Source organism: Eumetopias jubatus, unplaced genomic scaffold (assembly GCF_037043125.1).
Source record: "Eumetopias jubatus isolate StellerSeaLion01/CBP00866 unplaced genomic scaffold, mEumJub1_p1.0 scaffold_1, whole genome shotgun sequence".
NCBI lineage: Eukaryota > Metazoa > Chordata > Mammalia > Carnivora > Otariidae > Eumetopias > Eumetopias jubatus.
In genome coordinates, this window is record NW_028274807.1 from 29,109,676 (window position 1) to 29,133,792 (window position 24,117).

The following is a 24,117-nucleotide window of genomic DNA, read 5'->3' on the forward strand; positions in this document are numbered from 1 at the left end:
TAATATTGGTTTCAGTAGAATTTAATGATTCCATCATTTATATATAATGTAACATTTTTTATGTTTATTTTTGCCTTATTTTTCTCTTTAAGTATATTATACGTTATACATATATCTGTATATGTATATACAAAACTGCACGTATCCTAAGTATACAGCTTGATGAATTTTCACAAACTGAACCAGTACTCAGGCCCAGATCAAGAAACAGAATATAACCATTACTGCAGAAGCCCACCGGTGTACCCCTTCAAACTTTACCCCTCCTTCCTTACCAAGAATAGCCGGTATCCTGACTTTTAATAGTACTATAGACTAGTTTTCCTTTTTAAAAAACTTTTGTACAAACAGAATTATAGAATCACATACTAATATTTTTTGGGGGTTGGCTTCTTTCACTCGACATAGTCATGAGACTCATCCACGCTGTTGCCTTTAAGTGTTCTTCATTCATTCTCATAGTTGTATAGAGTTCCACTGTGTGACTAGACTATAATTTATCCAGGCTACTGTCAATTTCCCATTAGATTTTTTATAAATTACAGAGGGTCTCAAAAAATAATAATAAAAATTAAAAAAATAAATTACGGAGAGTCTCTGGTTGATTTACTATAGGTATAAAGAGGCTAAAACATAAACTTTTAACAATGAAATATCTAGATCCTTCTCTTTTAATTCAAGGATAGTTAACATGCAGTGTTATATTAATTTCAAATGTACAGTATAATGATTCAATAATGCTCTGCATGACTCAGTGCTTATCACAGTAAGTGTCCTCTGAAGCCCCCTTACCTATTTCAGCCAACCCCCCACCCACCTCCTCTCTGGCAACCACCACTTTGTTCTCTGTATTTGAGTCTTTTTTTTTTTTTAATTTCTCTTCTCACCTTTGTTTTCCTTCTTAACTACCACATATGAGTGAAATCGTATGGTCTTTGTCCTTCTCTGACTGACTTCTTTCACTTAGCATTATACCCTCCCAGCCATGTTGTTGCACATGGCAAAATCTCATTTTTTATACGGCTGGGTGATATTCCATTATATATATCTTCTTTATCCTTTCATCTATCAATGGACTCTTGGGTTGCTTCTATATCTTGGTTATTGATAATGAAAACACTGGAAGACTTTATGCTACAAAAGCATAGCGGTGCACATATCTTTTCAAATTAGCATTTTCGGGTTTGGGGGGTAAATACTTAGTAGGAAAATTACTGGATGATATGGTAATTCTATTTTTAATTTTTTGAGGAACCTCCATTCTGTTCTCCACAGTGGCTATACCAATTTGCATTCCCACCAACAGTGCATAAGGTTCCTTTTTCTCCACATGCTTGCCTAACACTCATTATTTCTTGTCTTTTTGATGTTAACCATTCTGACAGAAGTGAGGTGATATCGCACTCTAGTTTTGATTTGCATTTCCCTGATGATGAGGGATGTTGAGCCTTCTTTTCATGTGTCTGTTGGCCAGGTCTAATGTCAATTCAGGTCCTCTGCCCCTTTTTAATAGGATTACTTGATTTGAGTGTTGAGTTGTAAAAGTTCTTTATTTTGAGTATTAACCCCTTATCTGATATATCATTTGCAAATACCTTCTCCCATTTGGTAGGTTGCTGTGTCGTTTTGTTGATGGTTTCCTTCACTGTGCAGAGGCTTTTTATTTTGATATAGTCCCAATAGTTTATTTTTGCTTTCATTTCCCTGCCTGAGGAGACATATCTAGAAAAATGTTGGTAGGCCAGTGTTAAAGAAATTACTATGTTTTCTTCTAGGAGTTTTATGGTTTTAGGTCTCACATTTAGGTCTTTTTAAAAATCCATTTAGAGTTTATTTTTGTGCATAGTTTAAGAAAGTGATCCAGTTTCATTCTTTTGCAGGTAGCTGTCCGATTTTCCCAGCACCATTTGTTGGAGTCTAGATCCCTTTCTTAATGGAATTCAACAGATATTTATTCATTATTTACTGAGTACAAAACATACTGATGGGCACGGCAGGGATTGTAAAGAAAGGAAAAACATTTCTAGTGGCTTAGATTCTAATGGGAGGAGGCTTTAGATAATATAGGGTTTTATAACTTCAGGCAACTTTTCATAAATACCTGTAGGGGATGAAGCTAGGTTGTACATGGTTGTGCACAGGAAGGAGAAAAGGTGAATAAAAGAAACAGTTGATAGGTCTTCAAGAACATGTTAACATATTTTATTAAAATCATCTTAAAAGGAAAATATCATTAAAATTTGAATACTTCAAATTTGAAGGGCAATTCAAGAAATAATATTGCTTCTAATACATAAAACTACTAAGTTAAAAACTCCTTCAAAATATGATTAGTATTACAAGTCAGCAATCTTCTTGTGAATGTATACTATCTGATACCTAAGTCACTGAGGTTAATCCAGCCAAAAATAATGTTGCATAGAAAGTACTGTTTTTTACTCAAAGTCAATAGTAAAAAATATAAAATATTATTTTAAAATAAAGTATACCATAAAATACAGTTAATATATTATTTCTAAAAAGCAACTGAATAACTCCTAATATTTTTTCTGTGATTTCCCCATCATTTTATATACTGTACAGTAGCTCAACACATATGTCTGTCTATAAATACCTGTATTATATTACTCGAAAATGCCAAGTCATTAATTCTTCAAACACTGGTTGGATATCAACTAGATGAAAATCACTATGCTAGGAACCCAACATACAAAGATGACTGACACTGGGTACTTGCCTTCAAGTAGCTTTAGTGGGAAGACAGACTAAAACAATTAAAATAGAGTATGGTCCCTGTCTCATGACACCAGTTATGCACACAGGGATGGTGAGAGTACAGAAAAGGGACAGCTAGATCAGATCGGAGAGCAGGGGGGAAATCAAGGCACACTCCACGGAGAAGGTGACTCCTGAATGAAGTCAGAGACTTAAAGGATACGTGGCATGTAGTACTTTGGGCAATGTGGAGAAGGCAGATATTCCGGAGGGCATGAGTAGAAGAGAGAAGGTTGGGTGCAGCCCAGGATAGCTGGAACTCTGATGCTTTTTGGTATTTATGCCAACGTGTAGCCAGGGGCCTGCTTTTGTGCAGTTCTCCCCATTGTTATTTTTGAAATATGAATCTATTTTTTATTCAGTATAATCAATCTATAGCTAAAAGTATTTATTATTTTGTCACTGAGTCTTCTGGTATTCCAGCTTCTGTTAGCATTTCAAAGAAAAGTCCTTTCTGGCATATCAAATTCTGTGGTGTTTCAAATTCTGTAATCCTTCCAGAGTCTAGAACAAGTACCCTGCAATGTGAAAAGAATCCAGTCAGGTAACCTTAATCAGTTTTCCGGTTTACCCTTGTTTTTCTTGCTAATGTAAAATGTAAATTACCATGTGAGTTATATCATTACAAAATATGGGTACTACTGAACTCAAGAAGTATATCCAGTTTTCTTTTTTTTTTTAAAAGATTTTATTTATTCATTTATTTGAGCCAGAGAGAGTGAGAAACAGCATGAGATGGGGAGAGGGTCAGAGGGAGAAGCAGGCTCCCCACCGAACGGGAGCCCGATGTGGGACTCGATCCCAGGACTCCAGGATCATGACCTGAGCCGAAGGCAGTAGCCCAACCAACTGAGCCACCCAGGCGCCCCTCCAGTTTTCTAATATTCTTTTAGCATTAACATATTCTTCTAATTGTCTGGAAAATATGTTTCCTACTATTAAGGAAAATTTTGTATCAGTACGGATACAATCCTTTATTAGTGGCAATTAGTTGTTTGGTATATTCAGTGGCTATCTCTGTGGAGATTTATAGGTATAGTTTTGTTTCTGAAAACAAATAAAGCATACCTATCTGAATCAATGATAGAGTGCAGTCTATGAGCAATCGTCAGGATGGTACAGTCGGAGAACTCTTTCCTGATTGTGGTCTGCACCAAGTTATCAGTCTCAAAATCAATGGAAGCTGTTGCCTCATCCAAGATGAGAATTTTTGTTTTTCGAAGCAAAGCACGAGCAAGACAGACAAGCTGCCTTTGTCCAACACTGTTAAAAAAAAAATAGTAAAATAATTTCTACAGTGGACTTTATGGTTACACACTTCCTGTTCTAAAATTCTGATTATATCACTACTCACTCTCTTTCTAAGTCACACATTCATTCATTCTTTTGTTCAAGAAATATTTATTTTGTCAAAAGAGACAAAAATCTCTATGTGGAGTTTACATTCTCGTGGGAAGACAGAAAAAAATAAATATGATACATGGGTAAAATGCATCGTAATAAGAAGAATTCAAGCACACAGAAAGGGAGGGTATAGAGTGTGGGCCTGGGGTGGACATTTTAGACAGGCCTGCCAAAGAAAGCCTCACTGGACTGAGGGCGTTGCCTTTTAATTCAAGACCCTTTGGAAGGGGAGAGTGAGCCATGCAGATTTCCAGTGGAAACTTGTTCCCGGAAAAGGGAACAGTGGGTGCAAGATTCCCTGAGGCAGGCAAGAGCTTGCCTGGCATATTCAGGAACCATCAAGGAGGCCAATGTGGCAGAAACAGACAGAGGTAAGGAGAGCAATCAGGGAGACCGAGTCATGCAGTGCAGGGCTTGAAGGGATCTAGCTCACTTTCCTTGGGTCTCGATCAGAGACCGAAAGGGACTGTCATCGGGTATCAAACAGCCATGAAGGAGAAAGGAGTCCTTTATAACATTTTTAAGGAAGAAAGCTATTTGAATAGGAGTCTTTACAAAAGAAGAGTCAATTAAACAGTGACTTTCCATACTGGATCATTCCTTTCTTCTCCCTTCTTTCCTTCACCAGAGGTTTCCCAGCCAGTGGTTACCATTATATTCCTCGTCCCTTTTCCCTAGAGGGAATCAGCAATCGTGTGCTTTGAACAGACCAAAAGAGGTCCTGGGTGACTCAGGAGTGACTTACCTTTGAGGCTAACTCAAAGTTTCTAAGGAGCCTTGAAATGAATAACTTGGCCAAGCTTTGTTCTTAGCAGCTTACCTGAGGTTTTCACCTCCCTCTGTAATCTCATGCAGCAGCTTCTTGGGAAGGGACTGCACAAACTCTTTTAAGTGACACAGTTCTAGCACCTCCCACAGCTCGCTATCGGAATACTTGTCTAGGGGATCCAGGTTCATTTGAAGGGTACCAGAAAATAAAACAGGATCCTAGAGAATAAAATTGTCACCAGTAATCTTACTGTCCCATGAGGCACAAATACATTTTTAAAAAATCAGATTCAGAAAACAAAAAGCAAAACAATCAAAACTAAATAGTTATAAAATTCACTTTATATTGAAAACAAAAGCAGAAAAGAATCAGGATAACCTGTAAGTGAGATTAAATCATTATAAATTTCCTGATCATCTTTCTCCTTCTCATTAACAATGTCAACATCAGCCACAGTAATAATGACGATAGCTGCCATAGCTGCCATTTAGTCAGAGATAGAACATAGAACAGAATAAATGCAAACTATAGTATGTATATAATATTATCAGTCAGCATACCAACTCAGAAGGATGGAAGTCAATATCCCCATTTTATAGAGACTGAACTGGTGGGTCCAAAGAGCTCTTGTTCAAAGCCACACAGAAGGTGAGTGGTTGAGTAGAATTTGAATAGGACAAGTCACACTCTTTCCAATATACCAACATGCCTGGTGAAACTGTAGTTTACTACAACTGTATTTATTTCTAAGAGAGGAATGACTAATATCTCTTTTCTTCATTAAATTTTTTTCTCTGCTAGAATTCCATTCAAATTTGCTTTTGAAGTAAATTCATGAATACGGACGGGTATATGTCTAAACAGTATGAAAAATAGATTATATTTTAAGATTTTTTTCAATGTAAATACAAAGGTATCTCATAAATACTCAGCTTAAATCTCTCAAACTCAACTGAATAAGTCATCTTTGACTGTAGATGCCTATTCTTGAGCCAATTTGCATATTTGTTAATGATCAAATTCTTTTGATGCCATAGACAAAGGACTTGAAAAAAATGATCTCACTGAATTATTGTTCTTTTCATCTTTGAAATGTTTTCAAACTTCAAATCAAAGAGACAAAATTCTACACTCCCTCTACCAATTAGGCAAAAGTCTCAGTATTTTTTCTTTCAAAAAATATCAACGCATTTCAGTCTGATCTCATTCAAATTTTGTTTGCATTTACTATTATGAAGGAAACTTAAAGCAACATACCAGTTTTTAAAATGGATAAATGCATTTAGGAAGAATGTTTTAGAGTAAGAGTATTTAACAGGATTCAGTTATGTAGTGATCACTACAGCTATGTAGTGATTTTTCATTACACATTCAAATGCTCTGGCTTCTAAAAATGAATTTAGATGCTTAGAAGGAACACATTTATTTATTTATTTATTATTTTTTTTTTTAAAGACTTTTTATTTATTTATTTGAGAGAGAGAGAGAATGAGAGAGAGCACGAGAGGGAAGAGGGTCAGAGGGAGAAGCAGACTCCCCGCTGAGCGGGGAGCCCGATGTGGGACTCGATCCCGGGACTCCAGGATCATGACCTGAGCTGAAGGCAGTCGCTTAACCAACTGAGCCACCCAGGCGCCCAGGAACACATTTAAAAAAAAGAAGAAAAAAAAAAGAAGATCACCTAAAGGGAGTTAAGAAAGTCTACTGACAAAATAGGCTCTACCTGTGGAATAATATTAAGTTTGCCCCGAAGGTCATGAAGTCCAATAGTGGATATGTCAATACCATCGATAATAATTTTGCCTCCTGATCTTTCCACAATTCTAAACAGACAATTTGAAAGCGTTGATTTGCCTGCTCCAGTCCGTCCCACAATTCCAATCTGTAACGAAATGATCATAAACGGTTTGCACTGTGCTTTTGGTAAGGGACCGGGAACTTTGCACTGACAACAAATACATTAGGTGTCAGGTCAGCGGGATTTAATTTTGCCAAACTGAATCACCCTGCCTGGCATGGAAGACGTAATGTTGACTTCTAAGGATCAGTCTTTATCCAAATACTCATTACTCCCTGGAAAGGCTCAGGTTAATATGTTTCTTTTCTCTACTTTTGAGTAATTTAATGAGCACCTGACTAGAGCATGCCAACAGCCCCAGGAAGAGCAGACCACCCCTGAACCTGGGACTAGCTATTCAGAGTGCGGCCAAAGATGACTCTGATAATGGGGTGGTTTTCTTGGGCCTTTCAAAATGAGGCTTCTCTACTCTCCTTCTCCAAATAAAACAAACAAACTAACAAACAAAGGGGAGAGGAACCCTTTGCCAGGATAGAAAATCCAAAGGGATGTTTGTAAATTTCCTTGGTGTATCAAAATAACTCTGGCATTAAAACTATTGAGGATGGCTGTGGGTAACATCTGAGGATCTTAGATTCATGGACAAAATAATCAACTTGTCATAAACATCAAGTGACTGCACATATTCCTCTGACCATGAGGACTAAAGCAATCCCTCTGGGTGTTGATTTGTGTCTTGGTTTTAGTGGGAACATTAGGCAGAGAAAACATTAAGGAGGTTGGTTTTCCCCGATAAAAGATCTTAAATCTTAAATCTGACACACTATACCAGAAACATCAGGAATCTGTTGAATTAACTGGGATAATCAAAACTCCACAATGACTTCCTTTGTTCCAAAGACATTTTTTATCCTTGATGTTACTGCAGTGGACATGGTTTAAAGGGTTAGAAAAAGAGATGTTTGGGGTTATAAAAGCCAGGTCTTTGAAAAAGGAAAAGTGGGTCACTGTTGTCAAGTTTTTTCTTCATTTTTTACTTTTATTTACTTGTAAAATCTTCCTAAGGAAATAATGTGTTTTCATAAAACATTTTGAAAAATGTGAGAAAAACTATAGTAGTCGAAATTATTTATAATCCTGTCACCTGAAGAGAACCATGATATATGCTTTACTACTGTTCTTCTAGGATTTTTGCTAATGTAGTCTACCTGTTTGCTTTTTTCTAAAACAGAAAACTGATATACTATCAACAGTTTTGTATATAGCTTTTATTAACCAAATTACATCTCAAGTATATTCCCTTCTCACTAATAATCCTGGAAAACATGGCGTCAATGACTACACAAATATTCTCTCCTATGGATTTACTGTATTTTAGGTAACCTAATTTTATTGTCTTATTATTGCTCTTTACTTAATAAAGGAAGTAAAAATAAAGTATACCACTACTAGGTATATATCCAAAGGAAATGAAATTAGTATCTCGAAGAGAAATCTGCACTCCCATGTTCATATTCACAATAGCCAGGATATGGAAACAACCAAAGTGTCTGTCCATAGAATGGATAATGAAAATGTGTGTGTATATATACATATATATACACACACACACACACACACACATATACACTGGAATAATTCAGCCATAAAAAGGATGGAAATCCAGCCACTTGTGGCAACACAGATGAACCTGGTGGACTTTATGCTATGTGGAATAAGCCAGATGGAGAAAGACAAATACTGTACGATCTTCCTTATATTTGGAACCTAAAAAAGTGAAACTCATAGTACCACAGAGTAAACGGTGGTTATCAGGGACTGAGGGGTGGGGAGAATGGGAAGATGTTGGTCAAAGGGCATGAACTTTCAGATGAATAAGAAGAATGTGTTCTGGCGATCTAAAGTACAGTGAGGTGACTATAGTTAATAGTATTGTATTGTATACTTGAAATTTGCTGAGATAGTAGAGCTTAGGTGTTCCTACCACATCTAAAAAAAAAAATCAAAACAAAAACAAAAAACCTTGTAACTATGTGAGGTGATGGATGTGTTAATCTGACTGTGGTATCATTTCACTATATATATATATATATATATATGTATATATATGTGTGTGTGTCAAACCATCATGTTGTACACTTTAAATATATACAATATTTACTTGTTAATTATAACTCAATAAAGCTGAAAAACCAAAGTATGCTAAAATTATGTTTCATAATATAGTATGCACAATTTAAAAATACCTTTCTTTAAAGAGGAAAAACTTATTCTGTATATACCAACCACATGAGTTTATTACTTTTATATGAAATTTGAACAAAGACCATCTTATATTCAATACCATATCATAGTTTGACCTTAACAATGAATGAATTCAGATAAAAGGGAAAGTGAAACTTCTGAAATATATATGGTACCTTTTCTTCACCATGAGTCTGGAAAGTGATATCTTGTAATGCTAAACCAAGGTCATCTCGGTATCGAGCCTGATAATTAATAAATTCCACTATCCCTTTATCAGGCCATTGTGATGGAGGTCTTTTAGACATTATCCAGGGTGCCTTAAAACAAAGAAATATAATAATCACAAAAAAATACCTTTCTCTCCAAAAAGTAATTATCATGCATATAAACAAAAGTGATAGAAAACATTCGTGGATATTATGATCTCCTGAAAATAGTTTTAAATATTACCAACATAAAACTTCTCATCTAGTTAAACAAAAGCTTAGAAATAAGTTTTTGAAGGTAACAAGGCTTCCCATCTCCTATACAGTTATTAAGAAGAATCTTCTAAAACTCTACAAAGTTGCTGAAGGTAACCTGTTTGAAATTTTAGCTGAGATGGGGAACAGTTTGTCAATCATTCATTGCCCAAATATGTGCTTTAGTTGATGGAGATTCATCATTGAACAAAACAGATACAAATTCTTGTCCTTACAGAGCAGACAGGATGCCAGAGAGAGACAGAAGGAACCACATAGCATATGTAGAATGTTAGACAGTGATAAAGCTTCAGAGGATGGGAGATAGGCAAGGTTAGTGGTGGTGGTGTAATTTTAAGTAGGGTAGATAGGGAAGTCTTGGTTGGACATGATACGGGAACAAGCCATGTGGATATGGGTTGAAGCGCTTTCCAGGCAGACGACTAACTATACGTGCTGAGGTCCTGAGACAGGGGCCTGCCTGGGACGTTGGAGGAACAGGAGGCAAAAGAGTGTGGTGTCTGGGCAGCGAGGTGAAGTGTTTTCATCAGAGGGAGTGATCACCAGTGTAAGAGGATGGATCAGGTCAAGTGAGGACTGACAGGAGACCACTGGTGATCTTGACAAGGGCAGGTTCAGTGGAGTGGTAGGATTTAAAGCCTGTTTGGAGAGAGTCCAAAATAGAATGAGAGACATATAGGCTATTCCAGAAAATTCTTTTGTAAAAAGGTGCAGAGAAATGGGATTATGGAAGGGTAAACAGAATTATATGAACAATTTACTTCTTCCACGTCAAGAGTTTTTGAAACAGTATTTGTCACACCTGCATCAAATTACATAAAGATGATTTAAAAAAAATGTGTGGGTGTATGTGCTTTACCCATTTTATTGTTTTTTCAATATGAAAAGAATATATATTAAAAATTTATACGTACATAAACAAGAAGTTTATACACAAAAATATATATACAAAAAATTAGAAGACACAGCAAACAATAAAGTTATGTAGTGGTCACCACATGGCAATAGACTGAGCAAACTGAATACTGATAATTGGAGGTTGTGAAGGTAGATTAATCTTCCATGAAATTTGTGTGAAAAAGGAAGGTAAGACCTGGGGAAGAATCTAGGAGAAGATTACAAATTTAAGTAGTAGTTGGAGGATGTAGATAATATTTTAGCCTATTTATAGGTTGAGAGGGGCAAGGGGGTCAGGGTCCTGAGATGTAGAAATTAAAGGAAGTGGTTAATGGAGCAAAGTCTGACAGAAGACGTGAACAGATATTACCAAAAATATAAGTGGAAACTCAGGTTTTTATTTGAAGGAGGGACACCTCTTCCTGAGAGTCATAAGCAAAAGAGGAACATTTTATGATTCAGATACCTTTATAGGTGGATTGAAGAAGATAAAGAAAGTCAAGTCAACTTTAACATTTGCCTTGTTAATTCATGGAACTGGGAGGCAGAAGTAACCCAGATTAGTAAAATATGAAGATAACTCAAATATTATACTCTGCCAATAGTCTAATCCTTCTCCTTTCTAAATTATAATTAATTAAAGGGAACAAAACAGACTGATTTATTCTTATCCTCCTTTCCATCCACAGAGATGTTAATGATGAGTAAATGGAACAGAAAGTATAAATAATAAAGATGTAGTTAATTTAAAAATTGCACAGACTTCAATTATGACTATACTAAGACACTTTTCACAATGTAAAATCTTCACAAAGTTATAATCTTAGGTTGCATATTTTACTCTACATTGGTGGAGGACAAATGTGCCTTCTAAAAACAGGTAATCATATTTAATCTTTACAATATAACATATCTTCCAATTTATGTACTATTGCAACTTAGTTAACTCTGATATTTTTTCTATTTTAGTGATATATAAAATAATGGTGTATTTAACAGTAGATTGGGTTTTAATTTCATTGAAATGCTGAATATTACAACATGAATTTGGAAAAGCAGGTTTTGTTTAAGATTTATTTTTTTAAATGTCAATTTAAGGTGCATTAAAATATCTTAATCCTGCATCTATTTATTGGTTATTTAGGAGTGCTTACCTCTTTATCCATATTTTCATATTCACAAACTCTTTCAATGGAAACTGCATTGGTTTCAATTTCACAAGCTTTCCTCACCCAAAAATTCAGAGATTGAGTAATCTGGAGAAAAAAAAAACCCAACCTTCATGAATGGTTCTTTAGTCTTTTACATAATATTAATAATACTTTATAAAGTTTCACTTTTCATGGTTTTCATATGCTTTATCTCTTCTGATTATTCAACAACTTTAGAAGTAAGCATATTTATACATAAACACACAAGTGTTTAAGTATATTAAACTCATACATATCATAAATAATGGTGTTTTTGGCAGAAGATTTAGTTCAGCATATGTTGAAGGAGTCCCTACTTGGTGTAAGGAATGATGAATACCAATATTGATGGGATCTGCTTCAAGAAATGTACACCCCGGGGTGCCTGGGTGGCTCAGTCAGTTAAGCGTCTGTCTTAGGCTCAGGTCACGATCCTGGAGTCCCAGGATCAAGTCCCCTGTTGGGCTCCCCACTCAGCAGGGAGTCTGCTTCTCCCTCTGACCCTCCCCACTCTTGTGCTTTCTCGCTCTCACTCTCTCTCTCTCAAATAAATAAATAAAATCTAAAAAAAGAAAGAAAGAAAGAAAGACATGTACACCCCAAGTGAGAAAAAAGTTGTGCACAATATTACCTTTGGCATTCCTCATTATGGGAAGGAGGATTCTCCTAAGTTTTGACCACCACTGTCTCTTTTTCTTTTTTCTTTTTTTTTTTTTAACTCTACTTTCTTCTCACCATACCCACAAATATAGATTGTAATTCAAGCCTAATTCTAAAAGTCAAAAAACTCTGCCAATTCAGTTTTTTCTCAAGTTTGGTGCCAAATCATTTGATGGCCAACCTGACTGGAGAACTGATTGGGGTTCTTTAAAGTCTTCATTTAACCCACTTAGGGTAAACATGCACATATTTCACTGCAAAACAAGTAGTTTGATTATGGGGTTCTGCCCCAAACCTTGACTATGGTATGTGTATCATATTTCCTTTCTACAAGCCTAAGTTCTGAATTCTGAAATGCAACTGGCCTTAAGCATTTTGGATAAGAGACGAAGGGTAGGTACTCAAATCATCTAGACTTATCTTCTAAATAATGTGTAAGTATATTTAGTAGTTTAAGGAATATTCTATTTTACAAAGAGGGCATGAACACACTGATACCACTAGTGCTTTTCAGTGTAATATAAAATAGGGCTTATTAGGGAAAAACTTACAAGCAAAGAACCACCAGAGCCTATATTCTCCCCAGAGTTTGCATCATCTCCTTGGTTAGGCTGGGCAGACTGGAAGGACAGGCCATGGTGGAGAGAGGCCCTACCACTGTTATATTCTATAAATCTATACGGACAGGAGAACAGGAAACTTCTAGGTAACTATGCAACCCCAGGAGTTTCTGAATCTTCTAGCACTCAGCCTGTTCTTTCTGTGAGCTCACTTAGAACTGCCGAGCCAGCTTCCTGCTTGTAGCAACAGAGGAAGAAATGAGCCTCCAGGGCAATCCTGATTTGTCTCTCATTACTTAGTTAATACCATATATAATTCAGACAGGCAAAGGAGAAGAGAGTTTAATTAATTGGATTATAAACATATCATATACCACAAAATCATTCTTACTTACATTTAGGGCATAGGATATGGACAAACCAACTATTGCTGAATCTATAGACTTGCCAGCGAGCACAGTAAGCACTGCAGCAAAGAATACCATTAAGTCGCCAAGGAGTTCAAGTCTAACAGACAGCCACCTGTAATAATGGAAAATACTCCTCAGCTGAGATGCAGAAGTTTTGGTGCACTTAGTATGAACTCTCCTCTGGGAAATGAAAATGTAAACATCAATAGCTGCTTCCTTTCTTTCCTCACTTACTTAGAACTCAATCAAAATAGGATTGTTGCAGTGACGATAGATTAAAGGATGCCCTCTACATAAAAACACACTTTACTTTTGCAGAGCTTCGCTTTAAAACTTAATCAGAATTAAAAATCAAAAAAGAACACCAGCTAAAACTCGTCATATTTTAAAATCCTATTGGAAAATCAATCACCTTTCCAATTACATACCCTTTTTTACATGATAAAATGAGTCTCCAAAAGTTAAAATGTGTCCAGCTACCATTTAATATTTCATTTTTCTCCTTTATGTGAAATGATAACCTCAAACTTAAAATATAAATTATTGTATGCAAATAAAATATATTCTACAAATACAAAATATAACATAGAATCGGATTATTAGTAATTCTGATAGCATCCTATATAACCTTCAGAAACTTGGGACCTGGGGCACCTGGGTGGCTTAGCGGGTTAAGCATCCAAATGTTGGTTTTGGCTCAGGTCATGATCTCATGGGTCATGGGATCAAGCCCCGCATCAGGCTCCATGCTCAGCGGGGAGTCTGCTTCAAGATTCTCTCCTTCTGCCCCTCTCCCCACTCACTCTCTTCATCTCTCTCTCTCTCAAATAAATCTTTATTTTCTCAATTTTTTTATTTTTTTTTAAGATTTTTATTTATTTATTTGACAGAGAGAGAGAGCACAAGCAGGGGGGAGTAGCAGGCAGAGGGAGAGGGAGAAGCTGGCCCCCCAAAGAATAGGGGGAGCCCGGTGCAGAACTTGATCCCAGGACCCCAGGATCAATCAACTGAGCCACCCAGGTGCCTCAATAAATAAATCTTTAGAGAAAAAAACTTGGGACCTTATTTTCATGTAAAGTAGCATGTACTTTTTATTTGAATATAAATAGATGCACTTTAACTTACATGTATATTAAATATTAGAAACATTTAAGGTTTTCTTCTTTTTTTAAATAATTTGATGAAATGCCATTACAAAACACTCTTTCCGTTTAAAAGTTAGTGCACAAGACATCTAAAAAGAGACTGGTCTTGAACTAGGTATACTGATATGACTTACCTGTTTGAAATTACATTATTGTAGAAACAGACCAGGTTCTCATTCACCACCTCTTTGTTTTGCTGGATGAACCTCTGTTCATGTCCAAATGCCCGGATAGTGGACACCCCTGATAAAGTCTCACTAAAGTGTGAAATGATAGGAGAGCGAGATGCTCCTGCCAACCGACGAATCTGCCGAGAACTCGCCACATAGTATCTCTAACCCAAAGACAGAAAGAGGCAGTTGGAAAGATGTAGCAGAAATTGCTTCAATGGTGTGAAAATGGCAAGACACTTAAGTGACCCCAAAAAGTGAAGTTCAAGTTTTCACTCCAGTACCTATGAATGTGGCCTTACGTGGAAATGGAATCTTCGCAGATGTCATTAAGGATCTCGAGATGAGATCATCCTCGATTTAAGGTGGGCCTGAAGCCAATGCGGAGTGTCCTTGTAGGAGACAGAAAAAAAGAAGACAAAGACACGGGGAGAAAGCCATGTGAAGATGAGACTGGAGTAATGTGTGCATAAGCCAAGGAAAATGCCAAGGACTGCTGACAGCCACCAGAAGTTAGGAGAGAAGCATGAAACCAATGTTCCCTCAAAGGTTCCAGAAAGAACCAACCCTGCCTATACCTTGATTTTGAACTGTTAGCCTCCAGAAATGTGAAAGAATAAAATTTGTTGTTTTAAGCTACCAAATTTGTTACATACAGGAGACTTAAGAAATGAATACACGCTTAGAACAGTAAAAAGTCCAAATTCTGGACAGCATAACTAGAACAGAATTGGACAAAGCTCCACTTCGATAATCCTTTCATACAACCATTATTGAGTACCTACTATGGAAGAAGCTCAATGTCACAGGTTGGAAATGTGACCAGGGAGTTAACCCATTAAATGAAGGAAGTCAACCAAGTGTACAAACAATAGTATTTTTGTACCTAAATATAATCATGAGGAAAAATTTACTTTTTTTATTTTGTGACCAAAAAAAAACCCACCAGTGCAGCCACAAATATAATTGGCTAGTTCTCCTCTAGCTTGGTTGAGACTAGTTGGGATGAGTGGAGACTGGAGAGCTGGAGAAAGCATGCCCTGAGTTAACTGGGCCATCATCCATCAGCCCCAGATAATTGCTACAAACTGGAAATGAAAATCAAGAGTTTCCACATCTTGTAATTTTTTCAAGAAAATCTCTGGATCTGGAGTTTTACATAAAATCCCTGATTTTAAAATGTCTTCATTTTGGTAAAAATGAGCAAGCTGAACAAAAACCTATGTGAAACTACATGTCACCCTGCAGCTAACTCTGCTCTATGCAAGTACCCTGGAGAACACAGAGGATTGTAGCATTCTGGGACTGCAAGGGGACTTAGTATCATAAAGACATTTTGGCTCTGGGCCTCACCCTGATAGATTCTTTATTTCCTCCCAGTTTTATTAGGATGTGATTAACAACAACAACAACAACAATACACACACACCTAGTAAACTGTGATTTCTTAAAAAAGAGGTACAACTAGAGACTCCGATTCAATACGTCTGGGGTATGGTCCATAGGTCCAGGGCCCATCCTTTGAGTAGCACTGATATAAAGCAAATCTCGTATTTTATAGGGGGAAGCAAGGAAGCCTGGAAACGGAAGTGATGTGTCAAGCATAGGAGTCAGGGAAGTAGAATTTGAGGCTCCTGAATTCCCATTCAGGGCTCATCCTATACAGTGTCCCCTAACAAGATACGGTTTCTGGACTCATTTCCACGCCTGGTCATCCTATTATAATTTACCCACCACAAGACTATCACATACATTTTCACTTGTGATATGAGGGTTGTTTTTTTTTTTTTTTAAGCAGATACAATTGATTCTCAATACCATCTCTCATACTCTAAATTCTTTTAGCTCTAAGACATAGTGTCTTCCCTGGAGGACTTACAATCTCATTGGTGAGACAATTTGTAGTCTAAAAAAATAGCTTGTAATACTACCAGTATGATAAATCCATAATACCTGGATGAATCTGATGTCTTTGCACTATTTTGGTAGAGAATACTTCACATAGAAATGAAATATGACCTAGGCCATGAAGGGTAAGTAAGATCCAGTCAGGCAGAGAGAACAGGGAAAACACAGGAAGTAGGAGGAATAATAATAGCATAGGTGTAGAAATGAGAACATGATTAACATTCTGGTTTGGGCAGATTAAACTCCAATATGAATTTTAAAACTTGAGTTTGGGGAAAGCATTGAACTACAAGAACTGCATCCTTTATGTAAAGAGCCTCAAAATACTTTCATTTTTAAATTAAAGATGTGTTAAGACATTTCCTTTTACACTGTAGCCTCCCAGGGACATAATCTTGGAATGTGGTTGACCACATTTTAATTGGAATATAAAGATATGTATCATGAGAGATCTGCTTCCTTCTTCTAGGAATCCTTTGCTGATATTAGGGATAACCGGACAAAAAAGGCAGTTACCGGTTTCTCTTTTGGATTTACAGGCAAATTCGCTGTCTGCTAAAACGTAAATACCATATAGATTCTGTGGTGGTCTTAAAAATGCACAACTCAGTTCTGCTGTGGCAGGGGATACAGATGACCGGCAGCCCAGCCACTGCCCGTCTGGATCTACTACTCCATGAGCATGGAGGCCATGTTTCCCACAGGCTGCTTCCAGCCAATGACTGAGTACGGCAGGGGTGCTAAAGCAGGCCCATTTCAGGCACACATGAGACACTGCAATGGGCGACACTGCTTGTAGACTTCCCATTCATGCAATGAATCTTTCATGGACCAGTCCTGTAATCCAACATTTTTCCTACCCAATCCTCTTCTCTCCCTCACCAGAATTAGACCTGCATCACTGTCTGAGGGCTCACCCATCCTTCTGCTGCTCCCTCTCCTTTATCTATTACAGGCATTCCCTGGGAACTCTCTACTATCTGGAATCCTTTCTTGGAATCTGCTTTTTGGAGAACGTGAACTAATGGGCCACTGGAGTGGGTCTGAACCTATATTTGACTGTGAACTTATGTTATTAATACACATAAAAATCCAGGTACTTACCTGTATAGTGAAATAGAGGAACACCAAGGGAATAACCCCTAGAATGAAGAGTGGTAAAGCTCCTCCAATGACCAAAACTGTTCCAATAACATCCAATGTGCAATTCACCCAGGTCCGTAAGTAGTAATGGAAACGTATATCAATTATAAACATGTCCTGAAAAAATTGATATCAGGTCATTTTATTTTTAACTTTTCATGATTTAAAATGAGGAAAAGAAGAAATATAATGTTTAATGTAAACATTTTTTAAAAAATTACCCAGATGTGACAATCTGATCATCAAATAAGTCTAACTACATGGTCTTTGCCCTCCCCAACCCACGCTCGTATATTATTCCCCTGTGGTCAGTTGTAATAGTTAAAAACACATTCTGGTAACGAGATGCCCATGATCAAGCAATTTGCATTTCCCAATGACAACTACACAGCACTTAGTTTATATGACTAATGTCAGACTCTGCTTAAAAAGATCCAAACCCCAGTAGTTGGGTGTTCAGAGGCATTGGCCTACCACTATTTACTACTCTGTAAAATACTAGTGAGCCATTCTTATCCACCGAGAACATGTTCAGTGGTCTTTTGGGTAGGTGGATCCTGTCAAGATTCTAAGAGGCAGGAAAACAAAATAATCTTCATTTGCAAAATTAGAAACTGAAAGATGGAAGTGGACAATGAAAGAAGATCATAGGAAGGTCAGGCATCAATTCACATATAACTTAATCATATCTATGTTGTCAAATCTATGGCATAAGGTATGATCTAAGAAATCCCAGGGAGTAGGAAGATACCCAACCTAGAGGGATGGACAACTCAGTTCATGACAAAACTGACACAAAGAGTGGAGATGGAATTTTATTAATCTCAGTCTTGCTTTGGGAATTCTCTGATTATCTCATATACCAAATAGTATAAGAGCATCATATCCATATGAAGTTGTCTGCCTGTCTTTAGAACAACCTTCCCATATTCTCCCATATTCTCCCATATTCTCATCCGTTTAAGACCCAAGCATTTGACATGTTACCGTACAAAAATGACAGTTATTCAGTAGGGTCCTAGAGAAATGTCCACTGAGAGATAAAAATGCTGAAGATCAAGTTCTTCCATACATTTTAAAAAACAGCATGTACATTGGTATGATGAGGCAAGATTTAATATTCCACCAAACATTTATTATGCTAGGTACTTTCACTTTGACTTTCATGTTTTATCCTCACTTCCCCCCATACACACACCAAAAATTTTTTACATGTACACACAAATATATTGGCATATTTTACAGTTGTGGGCTTGTACTATCTAATTCAGGAACCACTAGCAATATGTGTCTATTGAGCCCTTGAAATGTGGCTACTGCAAACTGAGATGTGCCATAAGCAAATCATACAAATCAGATTCTGAAGACTGTGTAGAAAAAAGAATGTGAAATATTTAGTTAATAATTTTAAATGAGTTTGAAATGTTTCAGACATTCTATGTTAAAATATATTATTATAATTAATTATTTCCAGCTGTCTCTTTTTTCTTTATTGCAGCTACTAGAAAATTTAAAATTACCTATGTGGCTTGCATTACATTTCTGTTGGACAGTGCAATTGTAGGTGTTTGATAGTAAACACCAGGAAGAAAACCCTGTAGGTAAGCAGAGACACTCTGGGAAGCCCCACCTATCCACCATTCACCAGAAGTGAGCTGACAGTTTTCTTAAAAGCAGAATGCTTAATATCTAGTTATCTTCATATAGACATATTTTCTTTACTTTCTCAGCCCAAACCAGCGATTCTCAAGCTAAATGTATGTAAGAATTGGAGTCATAGACACCAGAGCACATATGCTTTTTGGATCCTTTCAGCAATTTTCAAGGGTTATTTTGATTATGTGTGTAAGGTGTGGTGCTGCTATACATCAACTATAAATGTCCCAAGAATTAGAAATAAAATAATAAGGAAATCTATACTAAACATAATACCATCTTTTCAGGGTGATATACATATATATATTTATATATATTTACAAATACTATTACAAGGTACTAAATATGGATCATCATTTTTAGGTATGCTATTCAATAAGGTGTGGCTTTACTGACCTTGGTGAACCGACTGATGATCTGACCTATGGGATTGGTTTCAAAAAACCTGAGCGGGAGGTGTAGCACATTATCCAATAGTTGAGTATGCAAAGTTCGAGAGGCAGCCAGGGATCCTCTGGTGAGTATATAGGCTCCAGAGCAGACAAAGAGACCTAAAGACAAAATCTTATCAGGGGTATGTTAATCTCTTAAAGGAATTTTGTACCTTAACTCCCAAAAAGTTGCTTATCATAGCATTTTTAAAATGGAAAACTCAAAGAACAAACTTAACAATGTGTAATTGTGGACCAAACTAAGTATAAGATGTATATGGTGCATTGATAATAAATATACACTCTGATGGGTTGCCATCTCATCAAAGAAGGGCTCTCCTTATTCATGGGCATAGATTCTACAGAAATGCACAAAACATAACAGAACCAGGTTCACCGAATACTAGCAACCTATTAATTTTGTGATGTCCTATGGGGCAAGACGGTATTCACTGGTGCTGCTAGCCAAATAATTATAGTTCCCCTAGCTTCTAGGTCCATGGTAGAATAGCTCTTTCTGGCCTCCTTGTGATTTATGGGACCTTATGAGGAGTTCTGAACAAGTTGAAGGAGAAACAACACGTAATACCCGGTTACAGCACTTAATTGCTGATATCAGAACTGCTAAATTTTATTACCTTTGTACAGTGCCTGCCAATATTTATAATGGTGGATGGATTGCTTCTTCAACTTGGGTCCCAAGAATAAGGAACAAACCTTTTATTATTTTATTTATTTATTTATTTGGGTCTATTAAGCTACTGAGATTTGGTTGGTGGAAGGGCTGTTCTTGCAACAACTGAAAAGGCAGACATATAAATAATAGACATATAGCTGTAGCGGAAGTGATTGGAAATAGTTATAAGCATCTATTGATGCTACAATAATATAACTATTGTTACCCACATTTGACAAACTATGGTAAGAAAGAGACAAGCTCATAAAAGAGCTATCCATGTGTGAGAAGAAATGAAAGGACAAAAAGTTCTCAAACTGGAGAACTTGTAGGGCTGGAAGAAGACGTGCCTTGTTACAGTGATTGGTCAAAGATGGATATGTGACTCAAATTGCTTCAAGGAGAGTAACTTCATGGATTTCCATGGAAGGAAGTTCTTTGCGAGAGAACACTTCCAACACCACGTGAAGCCCAAGAATTAAGCCAATGAGGACAACAAGCAGAGCTGATTAAAATAGAGTAGTGAACACTTCATCTGAGCACTGGGATGGAGTGTGTATAAAGACTATGCCTGGACTTTTCAGGTTGGGGAGTCAAGAAAATTCCATGTTACTTAAGCTAGTTTGCTCTGAGTCATAGGGGATACACAATTGCTCCACTGTTCTCTAATACACAAAATTGCTAATAAAAGTGTATTGCCAATATGATTCTTATTCCTTTGTAAGTATGTGTAAAACAAAACAAAACAATGATAGTTGACCCTGACCATCTTAAATTATTTCAGCTAACTCCTTTATATTTTAAATAATATCACATGCTGCTGTTAAATGATTTGTTAGCTTTGAATATTTCCTATTTTTTTCCTACCTCACTCCCCCCAAACTTCCTTGTTCCCCTTTCAAAAACAGGTTGTCACCCTCTTTCCTCAAATAAACATTCAATATTTATATTGCCACTAAGCATACATTACGCATGAAGTTCACCACTCTTTTCCATATTCTTAGTTTCCTATGCAACAAGCACTAATTTATTCCCAAACACTTCAATAGTCAGCAAATCTCTTCTGAATATATTCCAACTCATCAGATACCCTATTATTTCCTTCATCCTATTTAGCCCCCTTCTCTTTGCAACATAAACTACTCTCTTGGAACCCTCTTTCTTTCCACTCTAAACTGGAATGGTTGCAAGATCAGACACTTGCATTCTTCAGTTATGGGAAATGTTAAGTATTATGAATTTGATCATTTTCACTTGCATTTACTGAAAGACTTATGCGAATGTTGAACTTCCTGGATTATTCCTCTAATTTTCTTATTTAACATTTCTTCATCTCTTCAATGGTATACATCTGGAATAATTTCTTCTAATTTATCTTCTCACAGTTGTTCAATCTCTTTATTTTTAAAAGATTTTTATTTATTTATTTGACAGACAGATAGCAAGAGCAGGAGCACAAGCAGGGGGAGTGGGAGAGGGAGAAGCAGGCTTCCCACGGAGCCGGGAGCCCGATGCAGGGCTTGATCCCAGGACCCTGGGACCATGACCTGAGCCAAAGGCAGATGCTTAACAACTGAGCCACCCAGGCACCCCATTCAATCTCTTTAAATTCCTTAAATGTTTCGAGAATTTTTTGTCTAAGATTGAACTTATTTCAGCACATTTTCACACTTGCTTTGTGGATATAATATTTTGAATCTCTGAAGACACTAATTTGACATTTTAAGCTTCTATTTCAAATAGGATTATTTTATTTCTGGACTCCACTGCTTTATTTATTAGCTCTTATTTATACTGTTGGTTTAATTAAAATGCAAGGCCATCCATCATTATCAGTTTAAACATTTGAGATAAACACATGGTTAATTAATAGAAGTATCTGGTGTGGCTTCCTTCTGCTATTGCACACATTAATTTCCCCCAACATTTTTTTCCTCTGAATGGAAGGGATTGCTTCAAATTCCACATAAGTGGGCAGATGTGACACAGAGAGTCTGAATATTGGGATCCAGGCATGTAGGCTGGACTTTTTCCAAAAGCCATTTAAGGAGGATTTCTTCTATGTAGGCCACACACACTAGGAACCCTAATTTCCTCTTTAGACATCAGCTTTCTAGTTTTCATTGTATTACTACAATGCCAGTTGCTGTGACCATGAGTGGTGATGGTGGTGGGTGTTCTAGGAGAGACTGATGGGCCAGGAGAACAATGGTCTAGTGAATTATTTTGATTATTTCCATGCAACTCGATCCTACTCTCTACCTGTGACCATGAGTTTAGTGTTTCTCTACTGCCCAAATGAACATCTCCCTCTTGTGTTATAGCTTCTCCCCTATCCATTTCTGACTGCAGGTTCTTCTACCCTTGCTCACCTATCAGTGTAATTGCTTATGTAGAAATTTATCACTCCAAAATCTTCTGAAGTCTTCCCTTTTATATTTATTCACGTCATCTCACTGGAATTTTGTGAGGTAAGTAAAGCAGGTGATCCACTCACTCATCTTAAACTAGAAGCAGCAGTGTATTCTTTAAACAGTGCACCTTGAAAATAAGGTGCCTATATTTTTCACATTGGATTGGAGAAAGGAAGTTCCTAACAATGAGGCATAAAAGATAATAGATTGGGGATGTTTAGAGTGTCCTAAAGATTCTAAGGAGAATAGCTGGGACCTAGGAAGAAAATGTTCAGAACTATTTCTTGTCTAGAAAATGAGGTTAAAATTTTTATTATTGTTACAAAATATAGATCTAACATTGTGCTTTGAACTCTAGTTTCTTTTTGAATGTTAGCTTTCTATATTATTCATAGTAGGCCTGTGGTACTAACATGTGACAGACAATGCTGCTTATGCTTTAAAGTACTCCTGCCCTTTTTATTTTGTGAGCTATGATGATGTAAGTGAATATAGCCTGCTCTTCATTGTACAAGATTCTGTAAGATGCAGCTGTGGTCTACTGAAAAAAACAGAAATTATACATTTTCATTTCTTAGGCTTACCCACTTATAGAAAACTTATAATTACATCTAATAAATAAGTCTTCAGAAAAATTTTAATTTTTAATGCAAAAAAATTAAAAATGAAAGAAAAATTAGAGAGGATTCTTATTCATTCATTCATTTATTCATTTATTTAAAATAGGCTCCACACCCAGAGTGGAGCCCAACATGGGGCTTGAACTCATGACCCTGAGATCAAAACCTGAGCTGAGATCATGAGTCGGATGTTTAACCGACAGCTACCCAGGTTCCCCGAGAAGATTCAAATTTTAATGATTGAAGACCACTCTACACAAAGATCCAATCAGGAAAAAATCCTTTTGATTAGACTGCATAATCTGTTGCCTCATTACAAAATATTTCCTATATCTACAGATAGTTAATTAAAAATAAGACAGTCTCTTCAACAAATGGTGCTGGGAAAACTGGACAGCAACATGCAAAAGAATGAAACTGGACCACTTTCTTACACCATACACATCACTCATCATCAGGGAACTACAACTCAAAACTACAATAAGATATCACCTCACACCTGTCAGAATGGTTAAAATCAACAATACAAGAAACAACAGGTATTGGTAAGGATGTGGAGAACAAGAAAAAAATCTTGCACTGTTGGTGGGAATGCAAAGTGGTGCAGCCACTCTGGAAAACAGCATGATGTTCCTCAAAAAGTTAAAAACAGAACTACCCTATGATAGAGCAATTGCATTAAGTACTTACCCAAAGAATACCAAAATACTAATTTGAAGGGATACAACACATGCACCTTGCTGTTTATAGCACCATCACCCA

At 36.7% G+C, this 24,117-nt stretch overlaps 1 protein-coding gene across 1 annotated transcript in view; it reads right to left on the reverse strand.

Moving 5' to 3' along the window:
• Positions 1–3,166: 3,166 nt before the first annotated feature.
• LOC114219088 (multidrug resistance-associated protein 1-like) overlaps positions 3,167–24,117 on the reverse strand; it is an 88,219-nt gene continuing 67,268 nt past the window's right edge. Inside the window, exons 19-28 of the mRNA XM_028116523.2 lie at positions 19,611–19,765; positions 17,520–17,675; positions 14,472–14,671; positions 13,178–13,304; positions 11,527–11,628; positions 9,167–9,310; positions 6,672–6,830; positions 5,000–5,166; positions 3,844–4,038; positions 3,167–3,293 (exon numbers count right to left, since the gene is read on the reverse strand). Coding sequence (XP_027972324.1) covers positions 3,167–3,293; positions 3,844–4,038; positions 5,000–5,166; positions 6,672–6,830; positions 9,167–9,310; positions 11,527–11,628; positions 13,178–13,304; positions 14,472–14,671; positions 17,520–17,675; positions 19,611–19,765 — 1,532 coding nt within the window. The remainder of the gene's footprint in view (positions 3,294–3,843; positions 4,039–4,999; positions 5,167–6,671; positions 6,831–9,166; positions 9,311–11,526; positions 11,629–13,177; positions 13,305–14,471; positions 14,672–17,519; positions 17,676–19,610; positions 19,766–24,117) is intronic.